The sequence below is a fragment of the Rhinopithecus bieti genome, unplaced genomic scaffold (genome assembly GCF_001698545.2).
Source record: "Rhinopithecus bieti isolate Rb0 unplaced genomic scaffold, ASM169854v2 scaffold_11291, whole genome shotgun sequence".
In the NCBI taxonomy this organism is placed as follows: Eukaryota; Metazoa; Chordata; class Mammalia; order Primates; family Cercopithecidae; genus Rhinopithecus; species Rhinopithecus bieti.
Window position 1 is genome coordinate 2,755,938 of NW_016807158.1, and position 22,918 is coordinate 2,778,855.

At 37.3% G+C, this 22,918-nt stretch overlaps 2 protein-coding genes across 3 annotated transcripts in view; one reads left to right on the forward strand and one right to left on the reverse strand.

The window, feature by feature from the left end:
* The window catches only part of LOC108534861 (putative E3 ubiquitin-protein ligase makorin-4), a 7,956-nt gene extending 2,122 nt beyond the window's left edge, over positions 1–5,834 (forward strand). Inside the window, 1 exon segment of the mRNA XM_017880420.1 lies at positions 5,750–5,834. Coding sequence (XP_017735909.1) covers positions 5,750–5,760 — 11 coding nt within the window. The 3' untranslated portion in view covers positions 5,761–5,834.
* Positions 1–21,869, reverse strand: part of MAGI2 (membrane associated guanylate kinase, WW and PDZ domain containing 2) — a 1,515,811-nt gene extending 1,493,942 nt beyond the window's left edge. For both annotated transcript variants that reach the window (XM_017880419.1, XM_017880418.1), the window contains exon 1: positions 21,295–21,869. In XM_017880419.1, coding sequence (XP_017735908.1) covers positions 21,295–21,595 — 301 coding nt within the window. In that variant the 5' untranslated portion in view covers positions 21,596–21,869. The remainder of the gene's footprint in view (positions 1–21,294) is intronic.
* Positions 21,870–22,918: the final 1,049 nt, after the last annotated feature.

Here is a 22,918-nt window from a genome sequence, read left to right on the forward strand (position 1 = left end):
GCCTTAAAGTTAGTTTTTTGTAACAGGCATGAGCCACCATGTCTGGCTTTAAAGTTAGTTTTTTGTAACAGGCATGAGCCACTGTGCCTGGCCTTAAAGTTAGTTTTTTTGTAACACGAATTTAACTGTCGGACAGTTAGTTTAGGTGTGTTGCATCATCTGTTTTCAACCAGATTGTGTTTATGGACTTTTCACACACTAATTTTGAGGACCCCAGGTTCAAAACTAAAAGCAGTGGCCCTGTTTTGGGATCCAACGATAGGAGTGATGGGTGAAGGGATCTAAGCTGGCCAGTAGCCTTCTAAGCTTCTCAAACCTGCATAGATGCAGTATTATTGGCCTTGGTAGAAAACTTTGGTTTAGTGGTTTAAGTCTTGTGTGGCAGTTAGATCTTAAAGGACAAAGCAGTATATTGGTAGTTGTCAATATAGCAGTACTAGCTGTTTATATAAATAAGAGAAATGGAGTTAGCCATAGAGGTTAAAACTACCTGGTTATCCCATATATTAACCCAAACTGGGTCTTAGATATACAGTTGTATTTAATGTTTTATGATCTAATCTTTCCAATATAGGCATTTTCTGAAAAACATTTGTCCTCATTTGGGGCATTTTGTTGTGGGTTTCGCCTTGTTGGCCAGGCTGGTCTCGAACTCCTGACCTCAGGTGATCCACCCGCCTCAGCCTCCCGAAGTGCTGGGATTACAGGCGTGAGCCACAGCGCCCATCCTGACACTTTGATTTTAAACCAGTAAGACCTGCTCCGGACTTGTAACCCCCCGCCCCCGGAATTGTTAAGATGATACATTTGTGTTGTTCTAAGCCATTGAATTTGTGGCAATTTGTTACAGCAGCCTGACATTTTGATTTTAACCCAATAAGACCCCTGCCAGAATCCTGACCGTCAGAATTGTTAAGATAATAAAATTGTGTTGTGCTAAAAAAAAAAAGAAAGAAAATATGCCTTGTATTTAAGCTAATGGATTCAAAATGGAAAAACATAATATTCTGAAGAGGAATGTATGATGTAATTGTTGCAAAGAATACATATGCCATTGACATAAATTAGTATTTGCTAAACAGTAAATTTCCACATTTTAAAAAATATCCTATAAAATTTTGAAAATCTACACCAACAACTCAATCTCCTATATTCAGTTATTTCTTTACTTTATTGTGATAAAATAAGGCTTTGTAGGATTTTTAGGTATCCTTCACAATTCTAGCTACATGGTAAAAAAATGACAAAAGAGGCAACTTCACAAAGTCAGCTTCTAATTGAATGCCTTTATTCCCGGATTCCCTCTCCTTCTGAATCCTCAAGTTTACATAAAAACTTCAGAGAAAATTTATTCGAATGAGTTAAATCCTTAGAAGTTCTTATCAAGTCCTTTGTGTACTTAGTAATAGAGAAAAAGCTGTCTTCTGCCATAAAGTTACTAAAGAAACATGGAGAAACAAGGCAACCTAAGTGTATGTGTTTCTTGACTCCTTCTCAACTGCCAGTTCCACAATCCCCACATTCTGGGAGCACCAAGCACAGATTACACAAAAATCACCTAACCATCTCCAAGGCCATCCCAGATATGTAATCAGCCATTTAACTATAAACATTGCTGGTATTGTAACATATATGTGCTTATAATCTCTACTTTTTCATATATTACATGTGCATGGAATATCACAGAACTCACCAAATATATCTCTATAGCTTCTCTAATAGAGGAGGACAATGGCTTAATCTATCAGAGCCAATGAAAAACATCTGACTTCCAAACTATGCCATAGTGTTAAATAGTGTCTTGAATACACTTGGGTTTTTGTCTGCATTGCCAAAGAAGACCAAAATCCATATTAAAGACCAAAATCCATATTAAATTGCTAACTTCAAGTATTAGAAGATGCCTTCTGCAGTTAAATAAAGACTGATAAACTTGAATGTTAGCTTGAGGGAATAACCTATTCTTTTCTTTTCCTTTCCATATTTGCTTTTGCCAAACTTCACTCAGGCTGGAAATAATCATAACAATTGGAACCAGCAGAACGAAATAGCTGATGCTGCTAGGCAAGATGAAATAAATATGCAACTCAAGTAATACTAAATATAAGCTCCACATGAGCATACAAGAATGAAACACCTGAGGGAAGACAGCTCTTTGGAGCCAAATCCCCAAGTTTACATTTTACAAGTCGGTATTTTAGAAATGCAATATTTATAATGTACCTGGATTTCACTGAGTGTAAACAACTGGTAGATTTATATCAACCATAGCAATAAGACTAACAATTTCCTAGGGGAAAGAAAGAAGACAAAATTTAATTTCTAAGAAAATGTTCATATAAAGTGATAATATAATAAACTTTTAAGTTCTCAAAATAATATTTGTTCTAAAATTCAGAAAGCACAGAAACATTGTTAGGGGATTTTTTTTTAACCTTTGCTATTTGTAGTATTTTATATTCCTTGTATTTTAATGCAGTCCTACTATAGTATTTTTATGGTTGCCAATGGTGTACATGACACAATACTGAAATGCAGAATAAAAAGTGTTATAACTCTTCTAAATGCTTATGATTTCAGCATGAAAATGAGCAATTAGTCTTAAAACATTTGAATCATTCTAAGATGAGAAGAAGAAGAAATGAATTCCATTTCTATCAGAAAATTTGAAGCTTTGAAAAGGGAAACTGAACTAGGAATGTGACATATTTAGGTACTATAACTGTCTGTGTTGCAGTTTGTGGTACCTATCTAGGGAATTGGTTCATTAATCCTCTAGACTCTGCGCTATTCTGTTTTAGCAATATAGCAAAGTGGTTAAGAGTGTAGACTTTTAAGTCAGGCAGCCACTTAGTACTGAGCGACCTCAAGCAATCTGTGTGACCTTAGGCAAGTAATGAACCTCTTTCTCCATAAGCTTCCTCATGTTTAACTAATATGATTTAAAAAATGCCTTACTCATAGAGTTAATGTGAGCCTTAAATGAGTGTAATTCCATGTGAAGTGGGACTTTTCCTGTTTTCCTGGAATGTAGCTAAGGCTTCAAAGCTGAAGACAATGGAAAACAAGCAAGTTACTAGTCATATCCCTGGTCAAACCAGTTCAAAGACCATCACTCTCATCAGCCAAGGTAGAGAGACGAATTATTTGAAAAGGGATTCTATGAAAACGATGCCTTAAAATAATTGTAATAGACAATGGAGTCTCATCTCACTTTTCCTCTTAGAAGAGAGGAATGTGTTGCACGCACAGAAGTGATCACTCAAAAAGCATCACTCCCACACTAGCTGTTTGTTGAATTCTTGAAAGAATATAGTTGCCCCATGCTGATACCCACAAGCAAAGCCTGAGAGAGTTCTTGTAGAATTTGACAGCTTTTTCCATGAGCCTGAGGAATGTTCATAAGGATGGGGATTTATGCCTACTTCTTGGCAGAAGAATTCTGAAGATGGGAACCTGAGTGGAGCTGCTCATGATATTTGGGACAGAAGTGAGATGGCTGCATTTCCACTACATGGTAGGTCAGGGATGCCTGAGCTTTTCCTTGCTTTTCAGGAAAAACTAATACAATTTCTCTTGAAGGGATGCTGCCCAAGAGGGTTGCCTGTTGGGTTAAGGGGATAGCCTCAGAAAGACCCTGAAGGTATAATGCAGGGGGAAGGAAATGAATTATAAGTGGTCAGCTTTAGTCTATTCCCCTGTCAGAAAATGCTGCAATAGGCAGAGTGGGGTGTGCGAAGGTGATGAGAAAGCTGGAGTGTCTTTGAAGAACATACAAATATCATCCATAACAGAAAAGCAGCATCTGGATGCCTGACATAACAGTGGACACACATGGGAAGATTAAAGACAAATGGAGGAAGAAGCTTTTCCTTCTTTATTCTTATACTTCCTCATTCCTTGCCCTGACCTCAAGAGGAGACAGAAGAAGGTGAGGTTGGGAGGAGGTAGAGCAAATGGCAAAGAAACAGACTACACTAACCTCCCTTTTCACTGGTTTCCAGAGTTCAAAAGATGAGAGAATCTTTAAATTGAATGCAAGGTTAAAGTTTGTCTTCGAAACGGACTACATTTTTGTTTCATACCTAAAATTGAGACTATTCTGATACATGAAAGAAACAAATAGTTATGAGGTGGGACAGCGATGCTGTCTAGAGGTAGGGCGATGGGATCTGACAGGGTACATTTCAAGGCAGGAGTAGGTGAGAGAAAAATAATTGTTTCTTATTTGCATCCTTTGAGCCAACCTGCTTAATAAACTGGTTACATGAGACAGTACATGTGACTAGAACATAATAAATGATCAGTGCAGTCTAGCTGGTATTACCATTATTAGATATTTCAAAATTGTTGTCCCTAAGTAAATTCAGCAATGTTTGTATTGCAGGGCTAATACACGGACCCTCAAGTTCAGCATTAAAAAATTCAGAGATTCTCACATGAATAAAATATAAGAAAATCAACTGATTTGTCTATCAACCAAACATATCAAAATATCAAGTGTAACAAAAAAGGAAACAACATATTCTTAATATAAAATGTATACTGTGATTTTCCTTGATGGAATAAACTTGTTTCTGATACTCAGACAATCTAAAGGTATTTTTTAAGACGGATAGCACATGAATTCCATTTCATCACCAATTTATGATGAACTACTTAATCTATCACTTCTATATTTTCCTTAGTTCTCAAATAGAACAATTTTATTTTTCTAAAGCCTGAAACAAATCTTATACTAGATGAAAACTTCTCTTTCGGAGCTAAAAAAGCCAGTTGAAGTCTCCCAGTAAAGAAAATCTCTTACTCTAAGTAAATTTCTAAGGGGTCTTTTGATAGTGAAGATGTATGGTAATGTCATCCTGCCTCCATCATTAGTAGCCAAACTCTCTTAGATGAGATGTCGACGAGTAATTGACTCAGCATCCTAGCTTTCCACAGAGCTCATACTCTTTTGAATCACAGAAAGTATAGATTACACTTTCATCCATCATTAGTAGCCAAACTCTCTTAGATGAGATGTCGACAAGTAATTGACTCAGCATCCTAGCTTTCCACAGAGCTCATACTCTTTTGAATCACAAAAAGTGTAGATTACACACTGCTAAAGTTTTTAGCATGTAACTTTAAAATTAAACAGAAACAGATACTTTTCACAACAGTTTCAGTGTAAGGACAAAATGATATTTAAAAAACTGGGAAATATAATTTAGATGAGTTATGAGCAAAAATGCATTTCAGAACAAAGTAGGGCATCATTATGCCCTATTTTGGGGAAAAAAATCTTCATGTAAACTGAGTCTCACAATAGATGAGGTAAGTAGTGATCGCATTGCCAAAAATCTACCACAGCATAATACAGTGAACTCTAAGTATATTCAGAAAGAAATTATTTCAATTTTTTAAAAGTATTTTTTCAAGGATGGATGAGGTGTAGGTAAAAATTACTCTACTTACAATGTTTATAAGTTATGGAAAGAGGTTATTAAAGTGTGCAATGGTTAATTTTACTTGACTGGGCCATGGGGTCCCCAGCTATTTGGTCAAGCATTATTCTGGGTGTTTCTGCAAAAAAAAATTAACATTTAAATTGATATACTGAATAAAGCAAGTTGCTCTCCTTAATGTGGTGGGCCTCATTCAATTAGTAGAAAGTCTAAATAGAATTAAAATGACCTACTTCAAAAAAGGGAAACTTCCTCCTGCCTGCTTGCCTTCAAACTGGAACATTGTTTTTTTCTGCATGCAGACTCGAATTGAAGCATCAGCTCTTCCTGGCTCTCAAGCTTCCTGGCCTTTGGACTGGAACATAACATCAGTGTTCCTGGGTCTCCACATTGTTGACTTATACTGCAGATCTTGGGACATAACAGCTTTCAGAACTGTATGAGTAAATTCCTTATAACTATCTGTTAATCCTAGTTTCCTGGTAGTTTTGTTTCTTTGTAGAATCTTAATGTGTCTCAAATAAGTCAAGTGCTACAGAGAAAGAGAACTTTTGACATTTATTCATTCAATGATATGTTTTCAAAAACATTCTACATATTTTAAGGCATTATGCCAGGTATTAGAGAAACAAATATGAATTAAATGCTGCCTGTCCTTGATGAGTTACAGGTCTAGTTTAAATGACATGTTTGAAAACTTCATTGGCAAATCATTGTTATGTACAAAATAAGTGCATAATTTGTTGGGATATGAAGAATAAGGAGAATCTGGATCTAATTCTTACATACCAATTCTGGATAAAATAACTGAACTTTCAGACACTGGGTTATAAATGTCATTCTTTTAATTTATAGCACAATTTGTAGGACATACAGTTTAAAATACTCCACACTTCATTTCTGGAACTTTGAACTGAGAAGGTACCTATAAAAATGTTTTTTATTCCATGCTCATGAATTCGCAGAATTAATGTAATTAAAATATCCATACCAACAAGAGCAATCTACAGATTCAATGCTATTCCTATCAAATTACCAACATCATTTTTCTCAGAATTAGAAAAAAATCATTTTAAAATTCATCTGAAACCATAAAGGAGCCTGAATAGCCAAAGCAATCCTAAGCCCAAAGAACAAAGCCAGAGGCATCACCATTACCTGATTTCAAACCACACTATAAAACTATAGTAATCCAAACAGCATGGATTTGCTATGTGTCTAAAAACAGACACACAGACCAATGGAAAATAGTAAAGAACCCAGAAATAAAGCTTCACACCTATACCCAAATGATCTTCAACAAGGTTGACAAAAATAAGCACTGGGGAAAGGACTCCCTATTCAATAAATGGTGCTGAGATATTGGCTATCTATACATGATAGAATGAAAATGGACCCCTATATAATAGCATATACAAAAATTCAGTCAAGATGAATTAAAGATTTAGATGTAAGGTCTGAAACACGGAGGTTGCAGTGAGCCCAGATCACGCCACTACACTCCACCTCAGGTGACAGAGCAAGACTCCGCCTCAAAAAAAAAAAAAAAAAAGTCCTTGAAGGAAAGCTAATAAATATGCTTCTGGACATGAGCCTTGACAATGAATTCATGACTAAGTCCTCAAAGGCAATCACAACAAAAACAAAAATTGACAAGTGGGACCTAAGTCAACTAAAGAGCTTTTGCACAGCAAAAGAAACTATCAACAGAGTAAACAGACAACCTAAAGAATAGGAGAAAATATTTGCCAACTATGTATCTGACAAAGGACTAATATCCAGAACCTATAAGGAACTTGAACAACTCAACAAGCAATAAACAAATAACCCCATTAAAACCTGGGCAAAGGACATGAACAGGCATTTCTCAAAAATAAACAAGTGGCCAAAAAACATATTAAAAATACTGAGCAGGACTAATCTTCAGAGAAATGCAAATAAAACCACAATGATATATCATTTCACACCAATAAGAATGGTTACTATTAAAAAGTCAAAAAATAACAGATGCTGGCGAGGTTGTGGAGAAAAGGGAATACTCACATACTGTTGGTGGGATTGTAAATTAGTTCAATCCCCATGGAAAGCAGTTTGGAGAATTTTCAAAGCACTAAAAATAGAATTTCCATTCAACCCAGTCATCCCATCATGGATATACACCTAACAAAAATAAATTGTTCTATCAAAAAGATACCTGAATGCATATGTTCACTGCAGCACTAAACACAATAGCAGAGACATGGAATCAACCTATATTCCCATCAATGATGAACTAGATAAAGAAAATGTGGTACATATACACCATGGATTACTATGCAGACATGAAAAAGAACAAAATAATGTCCTCTGCAGCAACATGGCTGCATGGAGGCCAGTATCCTAGGAAAATTAATGCAGAAACAGAAAACCAAATACCACATATTCTCACTTATAACTGGAAGCTAAACATTGGTACACATGGACATAAACATGGGAACAAAAGACACTGGGGACTACCAGAGGCGGGAGTGGGAGAGGGGACAAGGGTTGAGAAACTACCTGTTGGGTACTATGCTAACTACCTGAGTGATGGGTTCAATAGTACCTCAAACCTCAGCATCACACAATATATCCTTGTAACAAACCTGTAGCAGAATCTAAAATAAAATTTGAATTTTTTTTTAATAAGACATTTTTCTTTTTTAAAAAAATTGAAATTGCATATCTTTAAGGTGTACAGGATGGTTATATATATATATATATATATATACACACACACACACATATATATACATATACATATATTAGTAAACTAAGCTTTCAAAAAGATATATAGTCTCACTATTGCCATATAAAAAATAACTGAATAATTTTGTATGTCAGAGGAAAGTAACTCATTACAAACATAGTACTCAATGAGGAATTCTTAGTACAACCTAGAGAAGAGATTTTTTCAGAATTTGCTCCAAGTACAGCCTAGAATGTCACAGCAATGGGCAAGAAGGTTGGTCTCAAATTAGCACTTTACAGAATCAAAAACTGGGGTATTGTTTAGGTTTTGTGGCCTTTGAATTAAGATTGAAATCATATAACTGATAAAAGCAGCATTGTCCAAGATGGAATTCTTACTATTATCATTTGTATCTGACTTGCTAATAAAGTAAAAATGTTATCTTTAGTGTTCATAAGTGATAATAGTCTGTATATATGATGAATCAATTCCATATGCTACACATTCAGAAGAACTCAATTTAAGAAGATTGGTTTGTATATTATTATAGATGTATGTCCTCCTCTACCCCTATTACAAATACTAAGTAAAAAAGAAGATATGTGCAGGCATGTTAAATACAGGCATCCCTCAAATTTCCACTCTTGGTCTCTTCTCATTTTCAATGCTCTTCTAATGGACTACAGCTCTTTGCCGGCTATTACAGCTGTTTTACAGCTATTACTGTAAAAACAATGAATCTGAACTCTCTATACTGAAGGTCCAAAAATCCTGTGAGCTCTAGATATATGTGACCAACAATGTTTGTCAATGAGAAACATGCCATCTGCCAGGCACCTCAAACACATTATACGAACAGGCACTCATTATTCTCCACGCACTGTGTTCTTTAATACCAACTGGAGCAAAATGAAATAAGAAAATCTCCTAAAAATATAAAATAGGCCATTTCTAACTTAATTTTGTTAACTCACCATCTTTAATTCCAATGCCTAATCTAAATTGTTTTAAGTAAAATATCGGTTATAACTATCTTATGAATAGTTATGTGCATATATTACTTATGCACTAAGAACCACGATATTCTGAAATATTGTGGAAATAGCGTGCTACTACTTCTGCAGTTCTCAAAGATAGCAATTTTCTTTTTCTAGAACAGCTAAAGCCATTTCTCCTGTACATTAAATTTTAATCTTTGCAGTTAATGGCATCTTCATCTCCTTCACACACCTAGCCCTAAGTCAGAAACCTGAAAGTCATTTTTGCCTAGTGCCTCCCCTTCACCACTACCTCCCATTCCAATGAATATAAATTTTTACTCATACCATTCTTAAATATGTTTCAAGCTCACCTCCTCCCTCCATTCCTAGTACTGATGCCAAAACTTAAGCCTTGCTCTCAGTTTCTTCTCCCCTCCATAAATAACTGAAACCAAATTTTCTCCCTTCCCCCAATCCCTCCCATGAAACAAAACAAAAAACAGAAACCCCACCACTTTATGTTTCTCCTTTGCCTAAACACCTTCAGTGGTTTTAACTACCTACATATAATGTCCATAATGTTCAGGTTTCTAAGTAAGGCCTTCCTCGATATGGCTCCAAGTTTCCTTTCTGGAAAAATTCTCGGTTGCCTCCAGAAGTGCTCAGTTACCGCTTTCCTTGGCCTCATTGGTCTATATTTATTTTCCTACCCAGAGCAGATCATCTTTTGCCTCTCCCACCTTGGGTCACGCTCTTCTCCCTGCTTCCCACACGTCCCTTCTTGAATCCCTACTCAAGCTTTAGAGACAATCTCAAAGATCTCTTACTCTGTGCAGCACTCGCCAGCTCCACTTGCTATCTTCCATCTCTAAACTGTGTTTTCAATAGAATTGCAGTAAGCATTTTACAAAACATTCCACCTGTCCTATCTTCTTGGATTCTAATAACCACCTTCTAACATGAGGAGACTGAGGCTCAGAAAATGTTAGTCTCATCATAAGGAAGGGATAGCAATGGACTTGGAGCTGAAATCCAATTAAGTCTTCAGACTCCAAGATCCACACTCTCTTCATTATACCCCTCTGCTTCCTCCTGTCCCTCCTATGTGCTGTAAAGGTAGTAATGTTTACTTCTGTACCATCACACTGAGCACAGTGTTTTAAGGTTTGCTTTGTATATTTTTGTCTCTCCTTCTACTCTGCATTCTTAGAGGGTAGAATCTGATCCTTATTAACATTTTAATGCCAGGACCCAGCTTTAGCATGACATAAAACAAAAATTAATGAATAATTATTTATTCAATTAATCAAAGGATCTTAATTTGCTAGAATATTTTTATCCTGATGGAAGAAAGTAAATTTGTGAGACAAATACAGAAATTAAAGTTCAAGTCTCTTCCATCATAACACACACACACACACGCACACACAACTCCTACCCCTCCTAACCATGTATCTTCTTACAGAACAATTATCCATTACCCCATACTAGTAACCAAGTTTCTTAAAGGAGCGGTATGCATACATGATTTCCAGTTTTTCACTTCCTATTCTTTCTTCAACCCTGTGACATGTGGCCATCCACTCCCCTGAAATAGCACCAATAAAGATGATCTTCATTTTTGCCAAATGCAATGGTAACATTTCAGAGCTCATCTTTCTAACCATTTCTGCTTTGCTTGGCAGTACTGACCACTCACTCGACATTAAGAGTGCTCTTAGTTCAGTCTTAGTTTCCTTCCTGGGATCCCCTGGCTTCTCCTCAAACTTAGATATCACAGCATTTCTTTGTTCTTTTTTTCTTTTTCTTTACATGCTCTTACTGGAGAGTCTCGTAATAAGTTAATGGATTCTAGCCCTGGAAAAATGGAGTTAGAACACTTTGATGAGTCAGTTTATAGTTACATGCACTCCTGGGTCAATAGCACAGACATTTGTAAGCACTATATAATTTTAAAAATACTTCAAGTTGGATTTTGCATGCATTGTTGGTATATTTTTGTGGCTAGTTTGCTTTCTTGATTATGTTCTATTTTGGATAATTTTAAAATGAATTTGTGTTCCTACATATTACTTCAGAATGGTAAAAAAATTTCTTGAGTCCTACCAGAGCAAAATTCAGTGAGGTAATGAAGACATGCCTAGAATTTGACTGAGCTTATGTAGCTGGAAAATACATCATGATGTATTCTCCAAGATTACTCCTTATCTTGGTAAAGATGCTCCTTTTATTGGTAAAAAAGATCTTTATCAATATCTCCAAAACAATAAAATAGGAATAAAACATATTTTCCATTCTTATAATTTATAGTTATATAAATAGGTTTGTATAAGTAAAAATTATTTTGACTGTAAGTAACAGAAAATCAAATGTAAATGGCTTAAACATCTTGTCTACTGTATTATTCTCTCAATAACAAGGAGACCAGAGATAGTGCTAGTCCTAGCTTCATTATTTCGGCAGTTCTTTAAGGAGCCAGTAGCTTTTCCTCATTCTGTTCTGCCATCCTCCACCTTTCGGCTAGCTCTCTTCACGATCGCAACATGACTGCTCTGGCTTCAAGCATCACCTCCATGTGGAGCAACTTTCATAGGCAGAAAAGTAAATAGTCTTTTGTTGAATTTTATCTGAAGAACTAAGAAATTTCTCAGAAAGTCCCCAAGGGAATTTACTTTTCCTTACTTAGAATTGGGTTATAAGCCATTTCCTAAACTAATAACTGGTGAAGAGATGGAATTACCTTGCTTGATTTAGTCTAGGTCCTTCCCGTGGTATGAGGCCATCTGATATGAAACACTTACCAGTGTTATCAACATGTGGATACTTGAACAAAACTGGTGTTTTGATACTAAGAGAGTAGGGGAGGAGGAGAAGAAATGCATTCCAGGTAGACAACCAGCAATTTCTTTAGTAACTAAATTTGTGGTTTTCTAAGTCCTATCTGAAAAGATATTCAACTGAAGCAAAGCATCTCCTTAGTCAATGTTAAAAGTGTCAATTTCCCCAATCATAAAAGGCATCATGGATTTTATATTAGTCAATGAAGACTTTCCAGTTAATTTTAAAAGGGAGATTTGGGATAAGAATATACAAAGGCATTTTATTGATCCAGTTTAGCATACTGTTTGGGCTAGCAAATATATTAAATTTATACAGTTTTATATTTCATTTATAGTATATATGTATTTTACAAATTCCTTTTTTCAAGCCAGATACACAGACAGTATTTTGCACATTCATATACAGTATGTACTCCATAATGAATCTGACATAAGGAAAACGATTTTAAATTTAAAACATTAATGTAATTCAAAATATTATATTCTTCATTTTATAGCAAAATCTTGTGGGATCCTTTCCACTTAAACTTAGTTTTAGTTTTCTTTACGTTTTGATTTCTCACCAAAGCAATGCCAGTACTTGTGCTTTAGCTAAACACTTATAAATTAGACATCATTTAACTTATTTTAATAATTATTTTAATAATTGCAATATACCATATATTCATATTATTGAATGCAGGTCTCTCATTTCACTCTAAGGCATTTAAACAAAAATGTAAACCATTCTGCAAATGTGTTATCCAGTTCATGAATAAGTATGTACCTTGTCTCTGCCTCTTCTTTTGTAACATTAATGTAAGGTTATTATCCTGTGCATTATAACATTAATATTAGGATATTATCCTGTACATTGCAACATCAGCACATTAGTTTGTACATTATGTGGTCCACCAGCCACTTTGCAATACAAATAAAAATGACCAAAATCCAAACTTTTAAATCTAATAACTGGTGAAGAGATGGAATTACTTCTTTTTATCCCTTATCAACAACTAATATTTACAACACATAGAAATCATTTAGGTGCTTTATTTCATTATGTCTTCATGGACTCTCATAATCAGAGTTAATGAGTTAAAAATATCACTCACAATTGAAAATTGATGGGTGACTATGCAAGCTTTTCGGATTGATTTGTCACACATGGAATAGTTTAATGCATAAGTGCCTTTCTGAGACTATTTAAAAGCTGGCACTGAACCTTAGTGTTTGAAGTGTGTGTGTGTGTGTGTGTGTGTGTGTGTTGTATTCCATGTATCCAAAGATGCGGAACAAATTTGTTGTTCACTAGGGTGACTCCCACACTAGACTGAAGAAGAGCAAAGCATAGGAACTTCCAACTAAAGAGAAAAAGGAGATCCAACTATAGATACTGTTTCAGAAGAAACACTAAGAAAGAGGACTTGAGTATTTTAACTGCTAGTAGGTAATAGCATCTTTGATAAAGCTTTTGCTCTTCCAGAAGAGGGAAACACTTTTCTTCTGCTTATTCAGCCTTCACTCTTCACATAAACAAAATGTCTACTCCCTAAGTATATGACTTGCTAGAATGGTAAGATTACCATGATCTATGTTCAGGGTGTTTTTAGAAGTAAGCCAAGACTTTTGGAAGATTTTAGTGACCCTCCAAGCCTAAATACTTGCTATGTTTTGAAGAAATTTTGTCTAGCAAAGAGTTTAACATCCTTACATCATAGACTGTGAAAAAAAAAGGAAATTAGGTATTGCAGATCATAATGCTTCACAAGGCTGGGCACGGTGGCTCACACCTGTAATCCCAGCACTTTGGGAGGCAGAGGTGGGCAGATCACTTGAGGTCAGGAGTTTAAGACCAGCCTGGCCAACATGTTAAAACTCCGTCTCTAGTAAAAATACAAAAATTAGCCGGTGTGATGGTGGGTGCCTGTAGTCCCAGTTACTTGGGATGCCAAGGCTGGAGAATCACTTGAACCCCCGAGGCGGAGGTCTCAGTGAGCAGAGATGGCGCCACTATACTCCAACCTGAACCTTAATGTTTGAAGTGTGTGTGTGTGTGTGTGTGTGTGTGTGTGTGTGTGTGTGTATTCCATGTACCTAAAGATGCAGAACAAATCTGTTGTTCACTAGGGTGACTCCCACACTAGACTGAAGAAGAGCAAAGTGAGACTCCTCAACAAACAAACAAACAAGCAAAACAACAACAACAAAAAACTTCACAAAAAGCAACAGTGGACATTTCATATTTCTGAAACTTATTGTTGTTTACAAAATCCAGCTAATCAGATTTGACAAGTTTAGGGTATGTCACTAGATTAATCTGTGGGTTTCTATAGCACTTATTATCCTCTGCCTAGCAACACAAAATATTCATATAAGCAACAATACTCACTTGTAAAATGCAAAATGTTAAAATGTATGTAATTGTTTTGTATTATTTTACTCAGACATTCTCTGTGATCTATTAAGTGACAGTGTAAAGTATAAACAGTTTTTGTGCTACTCTTGGTCCATGGCATTATAAATAATTCAATTTATATTGGTATTGGGAAACTGACTTTTTAACAAACATCTTCAAACACAATGTAATATAAAATAGATTTTAAATATACATTTTGATTTTAATAAAATATGTTTCTTTCTACTTCATTTCACAAAGTCACTTAATAAAATCCATGGTATTTACAGAAAAATTCCTGATGTTATATGCATGTGTTTTACTATAAGACAGTTGTGAAGTTGATAAAATTTCTTCCACAAATTTTTTCATTAGAAAATTCAACACAGACAAAATCTCTTTTACTTTGTACTATAAAAGTTTATTTTTTTCTTCTGTAATATATCTGTGTTTGGGTATATCCAATGATATATCCGAAGTATGTATTTAGGCTTAAACTACCATGGTCTTGACAGTGATTTTTTTTTTTTTTTTTAAGTAAGCCACAATAAATAAAAATGGCACAAAACCTCATAAGGATTCATGTAACGATTACATGGAGAAATTATTTTCCCAGGTAGAGCAAACCATCTAATTATTTCAAATATTGAAACAAATCTAGTCATTCATATAAATCATCCACTTATTAGCCTAATGGATCTTTGAAAGTATATCAATGGGGGTCGGTCGCGGTGGCTCACTCCTGTAATCCTAACACTTTGGGAGGCTGAGGTGGCGGATCACGACCTCAGGAGATCAAGACCATCCTGGCTAACACGGTAAAACCCTCTCTTTACTAAAAATATAAAAACATTAGCTGGGCGTGGTGGTGGGCGCCTGGAGTACCAGCTACTTGGGAGACTGAGGCAGGAGAATGGCGTGAAACCGGGAGGCGGAGCTTGCAGTGAGCCGAGATGGTGCCACTGTACTCAAGCCTGGGCGACAGAGCAAGACTCCATCTCAAAAAAAAAAAAAAAAAAAAAAAAAAAAAAAATCAATGGGATGCAATTGGGTTAATATTCAATAACTTATCAAAGAATGAAACTTTTATTGTTTCTTCCAGACCACTGAAAACAGTCAACAACATACATTAAACTTAACACAAATTTTAACTTTTAAAAAAATTCTCAATATGAAGTTCTTTTACAGAGTTGACAAAGATGTCAGTAAGATGTAATAATAAAAGCAATTTGTATTAATTATCTATGATGATATGGACATTGTACTATATTTTTTAGCAGAAATATGTCCCTATGCAAGTCTTTAATTAACAATATAAATTCAGTAATTATGATCTTATTACTAAGTTTTCTACATAAGATGATTTACTTTTATTAAAGGAAATATAATAAATACTAGAGACAGAAGAGAGCTGAGAATAGAATAGAGTAAGTAATAATAAAGTCACAATACTAAGAAAGTTATATGTTTGTTGTCATAATATATAGCCAGATTATAACTAGGAGAGATTTTTAGAAATTAATATTGAACCCTGGAGCTTCAAGGTAGATGTTTCCATTGAATCATAAAATAGGATTAATTCAACTAAAATGCTAAAATCATGGGGGAACAGTATTAATACAGAGACTTATTTGACTTGTTTATATTGCATTACTTTCATACCAAGTATAGAAATACCATAAAATAGTATTTTAATAGTACTATAGTACTTTAATAGGATTTAAATAGTATTTAATGGTATTTTAACAGTAGCATAAGATACTACAAAATAGTATAGTATAAAATACTATAAAATGCAGTACAAATTGCATTTTTACTTATTTACGTTGCAATACTCACAAATGCAAAATATTCTTTTTGCTGAATTTGATGCATTTCTTCATTATATATTGTCGACTGTGAACACTTATGAATTAACTGTTTTATTATTGTTATTCTTTATGAAGTGCTTAATTTCTAGCTGAGAAGTAAAAGTTCAACAGCATGATACTTACTCTCAACTACAATGATGTATTAATATAAGAAGTATAAACTCCTAAACTTAAATTAATAAATTCTAATAGGATTTCTATGTTGTCAAGTTTAGAGTAAATAATTCAATATATTCACCAATTCTTTGGGAGTAAAGACATGGAGTATGAAGAAAATAAATTACTATGTAAAAATAAACTATGTCAAAATATAAAATAAATATAAAATAGCAGATGTTTACACAGAAAGGCAGGATCAGTGGGAGTTATTTTTAAAAGGTGAAAATATGTTCCATTGTATTTATTGATATTATCCTTCAAATAAATTCTTTTCAAATAAAATATTTATTTCATTCTGAATAAAACCTTAAAATACAACTTGCAAATTATTCTGTATTAATTAGTCAATTATTTCATATTTTTCAGTTAATGTGAATTGAGTAAAATATCTTGAAAATTAAAAACACCTCATAATGTCACTAGCTCAAAATGACAATATGTTTGCAATAGCATTTACTAAAATCTGTATAATGCTTATCACCTGCCAGATCCTACACGATTTAAATACATAACTTATCTAATATTCTTAAAGTACTATTACTACCCCAGGTTAGTTATCTTGTTCGTATAGCTAGCACTAACTGACATACTCAGGAATCAAAACTAAGTGGTCTACTTAGGAGAGTGCACCTTTAACCATTGCTCTACCCCACCTTCTGACGAAAATGATTCTGCCAGGGTCTGCTATGTATTTGAAAATCATTATTTAAACTATAATCAATCAGAGATGTCAAGTGTGAATATGCTTTTCTCATTATGAAAGTGAATTTGTGAGTTACAAGCAATGAAAAGGAAAGTGAGCATAATAAACATGTCAATAGATTAAACAGTTCAAATGTCAAGAACAGAGATAGTACAGATAAAAAGCAAATAATCATATTTAACATTTGAGGTCATACCATTTAAGTTATCTACACCTACCAAAAAACTACATTGATATCACTTATAAATTTCGCCCCAAGAGAACTGTCTCATTAACCTTGTTCAAAACATTAATGGTACTTTATTTGTAAAATAATAAACTCATCAAAATGTTTAAACAATGTTATTATTTATTAAACAATACTATTCATATATCTCACATTTTTATGGAAAAAAGTCAATCTTTATTTACAGAAAATTTGACATAATTTGTTTTTACCGTTTCAAATACAAAGAAGTATAGAGATTTGACTCTATTATTCTAGCCTGAAGTCAGTCAAGAAGAAAGTATGACTCTTAATAAATGTGGATCTACTTTCCTTTGAAGGTATCTTTGAAAGGAGCAGTAGGAGGGAGAGCAATGTAGATCTTCTCTAAAACTGAATTTCAAAGGATTTATTTGGCCCATCTTCCACATGGGAAGAATTAGAATTTTTTTTTTCCCTTTTATTTCCCATTGTGAGATCCTAAATGGGAAAATAAGTCCAGGTTATGTAGGTCTCTATGCGGTATTACAGGCATTAGCAGCCATAGTGCAAGGAATGTAGGACACAAAGGCCTGTGTAACTGGCTGCTGTGAACTTTAGTGGCAAACCTTAAAAAAGGGAAAAGAAAAAGGAAAGAAGACCTTTAGCACTTCCATATAGATCTCAACATCACTCAAAAAACTTTCTTCAACTGGGTCTGATGCATTAATGAGATCATAGAATTACTGTTAATTTAGCATTACATCCTTTGGTGCAGAAAGTTTATTATTATAAATAAAATGCCATTGTTCACAAAAAGTAATTGGGTGTGACAGTAAGCCATATTTTAATATGTGGTTTATTATTGTGTGGATTAAAAGCAGAAAGCTTAAATTAAAAAGAGAATTCCTTGAATTTAATTAAACAGTTTTAAAATTGTTTTGCAGGTATTTAAACAGTGTAGAAACACTATGATATATATATATAATATACTATGAATATGTCTTAAAATCCCACAACTCACCTCCTTTTAAACATTATGACAGATAAAATTATGATAACTAATGTAAAATAGGCAACAAGTGAATAAAAATGAGTAAAAATGCATTTACGGGACTTATTAACCAATATTCATCTTTTCTTTATAAAATCTTCCTTAAGCTATGTATGCATGTAGTTTCTGTATAATAACCAATGTCGGAATGAATATTCAAAAATCCATCTCATTAATGTTTTAAAAATGCAACTGCTAAACAAACTGTGTTTAAGTTTTTCAGCTATGCTAGTTTTTTGCCTCTCTCAAAATATAACTACTGGGCCAAGAGTTTCTAAATGATTTTCCATTAAAAGACATCTGTATTGAAACCTAAGACACACAGGCACTATAGTAAAGCTTCTGAAATTTTCATTTTTTATAATCCTAAATAAAATTAATCTATGATTTGACAAGGAAAAGATTAGAATAGCAATATGAATCATATTTAAAAGAATGTACAAGAGAATTACTTAGTCCACACAAGGCAAAAGGAATTTTGTTTTGTTTTGTTTTTTGTCAATAGTGATTCAGGAGATGAATCGGATTCCTGTGGATATCATTATACAAATTTATCATCAATGAACCAGTGAAGCATGAAACAGTGTTAATATAGAATGAAAAGAGAGTTTCTCCTCAACATATCACTTTATAAGCATATATTCTGAGTTTTAAAAGCAATAATCTTCCACATAAAATTCAATACAAGAGTGATCACAGACCACATTAGATCGAATTATGGCAGGATTCAAATAATATCGAATCCAGGTCCTCATCTTATATAGGAATCCGTGGCATATGATCATTTCAGCTTCTTCATGGATACCCACAATGATGGGAACTTCATCACAGGGTGCTCACGAATTTTTGGAAAACTCTGTTAGAAAGCTCATGATTTAATCAAAGTAAAGTGGTTTCATCCTTTAAAATTTCTCATAGATTTATCACCATTTCGTCCTGTGGGCTATCACAGGATAGTCAGAATTCCTTTTCTTACCTGATAGCTTTTCGCTATTTAATGATAGCTTTTATTCTCACTTCTCCAAGTTAAGTCTTTCCACTGCGTTTCATAGAATACATCTATAATACAAAATAATCTTTCTTTCTCTTTTGAACTTACTCTTTGCTAACGTGAGTTTGCCAACATCCTCCTCAACCAGGCGTGCTTAGAATTGAACACAACATTTAAGATGTGGTGATCATTGCAAACTATAATAGGGCATCCCTTTGTAGGACTCTATTAAGTCCAATTTAACAACACTTAACTTTTGCAGCCATGTTCCACGACAAATACCAAGCATTTGGCCAACAAAACGATGGTCATTAGTTGCATAGTGGACTTTTTGTACCCAAAGATCTTTACATTTGTATCTATTCCTATAAGGTATTATTTCACATCTAACATGTTAACATGAAGCTTTGTATTTGAACCCTAGGTATCTTATCTTCAAAAATATCAAGATACTCTATTTTCTTTTCTACCAAACTCATATCCCTTCAGTGTTGTATAGTATGGAGCTACGTTGACATATAATAGCCTATCTCAATTTATTACCTCTTAATACTCAAAATCCCCAAGAAAACATTTTCTTGTATGGCAATTTACATTTGAGAAATTTTGTCCAAGACTTCTTTTTCTCTTGTTTACTTTAAAACAAGTTTTTTAGGGAATAATTTTACAGTGCAGTACATCTCCGTAAGAGCGTTTCTTGGTAGTTGATCACTATTAAGTGACAAAATGCAGGTAATGACATGCTCAATTCCACCTTTGAGTCAGGACAAACAGTGTAACATCGACGACAACAACAACAACAAACCCTTAGGCTGATATGCCTGTGCCACAAATATCCATACATACCGCACATGAATTGTGCAGTGAGAAAATAAAAGCTACTACTTTATTCTACTTAAAGTCGTCCTCTATTCAAACTTTTATCTCACTCTTCTCTCCTTCTGCACCATAATTTTCTTTCAAGCAAAGAGAGAGTTCTGGATGATTCCAATCTCTCCAAATCTACATCACAGCCTCCAACCGAGGTTCTTTAAAGTCAGATAGGAGCTGAGGGAGCCTGGGCTGGAACTAGCGAGGGTTTCATCCAGCTCCTCCCCCAAAACACGCCCCCCAAATCGGAGTCAGAGGAGAGCCCAACCACAGAGAACTTCCACTCTATGAGGGCAACCTCTGAGTAAAGTCCTTGCCTACAACCATTCATCTCCTCCGACCCCTGCCCAGCACTAGACCGCGCTCCTAGCACCGCGCCTTCTTCCGGAGCCTCCTCCCACGGGCTGGCTAGGGGTGAGCGCAGGGGTTAGTCAGTGCGCACGTGACGCGCGATGCCCACATGACAAGACCGTGGGCGGGGGAGGGGGACAGCGGAGTGAAGAAGGGGAAAAGTTACAGAAGACCCGTCAAAGCGCCCAAAGCAATTTGTCCCTTCCCTTCCTCGCCAGCAGTGGCTCACGGATCCCTAAGGGACAGCTGGGAACCCAGGCGTCTCCAGCCCAGCCCCAGAAACGCTGGACGCAGTTCTCCGCTTACCCCACCACCCTCTCTTCCCAGACCCGCTGGTGATGCCGCTGCACCCTAAAGTTGTTCCTTCCTTCTTTCTCTCCCTTCCTCCCTTTCCCTGTTTCTTTCTTTCCTTCCTTCATTCCCCAAAAGCTCTTCATCCACTTAGGGTGATGCCACTGACGCACATTCAATTTGCCCCAGGATCTCTGAGGAGGTCAGACCAGGCCGAGCACCTTCCAAAGGGGAGGGTCTAACTGAGCAAACAAAGTTACACGCCATACCGCAACCTGCCCCTCCCCTCCCTTTAGCCCCCAAGTGGAATCCCCGGCGAAACTCACTTGCACTGCGGGTCCCCTCTGGCCCCTACCCCATCATCGCGCAACACACCCCTTTCAACATGCGCGCCCACCCTTTCATTGCCCTGCGCCCCGAGCGGTCCCACCGCCCGGCAAAACACTGAGCAAGCCGCTGCGCTCACCTTGCTTGACACACTTGAGCCGGAGGGGGTCCTTGCAGTGTTTGATCACGGCCAGCACGTCCCTGATGGTGAGCCCCGCCACGGGGGTCTCGTTCACCTCCAGCAGCAGCTCCTCCGACACCAACTTACTGCCGCTCTCATAGGCCACCTTTCCGGGCTTCACCTCCCCCAGGTAGGGGAACTGTCCATTCTCGGCGCCCCCCTTCAGTTCAAAGCCCAGCTGGCCCTCCGGGTTCCTGCCAATGACACTCTCATGGACTTTGCTAGTCCAGTGGCTTTTCTTTTTCAAGCTTTTGGACATGGCAGTGGGGTGAGTCGCCTCAGTTCCTGGGGCTCCTTGGGGTTGGGGGGTTGGTGGTGAGAGAATGAGGATGGAGGAGCAAGGGGGCCCAGGGGCAAGAACAGCAGACTTTGCCTTCTCCCCCCTCTATTCGGTGCTTTCCCTCTTCTTTGGATGGAGTGTGGACGAGGAAGGGGGAGGATGAGAGGGACGGCTGGGCAGAGGTAGGAGAGCTTGGGTGAGGTTGTGCTGTCCCTTGAATGACACTCAAGGCTGTGGCCCCGCAGCAGAGGAAGCGGTGGTGGTGGCGTCGGCGGCGGCGGCGGCGGCAGCCGGAGCTAGCAGTAACCGAGCTGGTGAGCGGGTGCGGTGGGGGTGGGGAAGGAGGGTAGGGATGCCGGGGGCCACTCCTGCGTGGTGCGAGTGAGAACGCGCGCGCGCGCCTGGGTGTGTGTTGTTAGCTGATATCCATGGCAGCTGCAGTGGTAGGGTGCGTGTGCGTGCGTGTGTGTGTGTGTGTACTAGTTGTACTGTACTGGCATAGGGGAGGAGGCAGGGGAGGAGGGGCGCGCGCGCCGGGTGGGGAGCCAGGGAGGGCTTCGCCGCTGCCTCCCTCCCTCCCTCCGCAGCTTGACCCGGTAGTGAAGGCAGAGAGAGAGGCAGGCTGGGTCCGCCTGGCAGCCTACGGGAGGAGGCGGGAGCCGGGAAGGAGGGGAGCCGAGGCCCGGCGTGGGGAGGCCGGCAGGAAGGGCCTCGAGCCAGTGCGGACCTTTCTTCAGCCTCCGTGCGGCCGAGCCGCGCGCCAGGCTGCTGTGCCAGGAGGACGCGCTGACTTCCTCCGACCTGGGCTCCTATGGAGCAGAACTAGCGGGACCTGGACTTGTGGCGCGCCTGGTGCCTGGTGCCACATCTCGGGCTCTGCGAGCCTCCTGGCGTGGGATCCTGCCGTGAGAAGGAACTGGGGCGGGGGACCCGGCGGGGCATTGCGGGAGAAGGCCTGGGAGCCCTGGGAGACTTGTGGTGTGGGGGAGTTCACTGTGTAGAGAGGTTTCATGTCTTCATCTATACAGTCACTTATTTGTCTCAAAGTTCTCGAAATTCCCTCTTAGAGAAGGAGAAAGTTAGAGAACTGGAGGCTGCGCACCCTGATTGCGCAGAGGGGAAGCAGCCTCGCATTCCCCGGGGCAGGCCCCCGCCCGCGCGTCCCGCCTGTAGGGGAATTTAGCGGAGGGCTGCGGTAGTCTAGTGAAAGGCTATCCAAGGGTAAGGGGCTTCACTTTTCCCAAGCAGGGGAAACAGAAAGGGTCTACAGGGCTAGGGGTGGAGGGAACGGATGCAATGAGC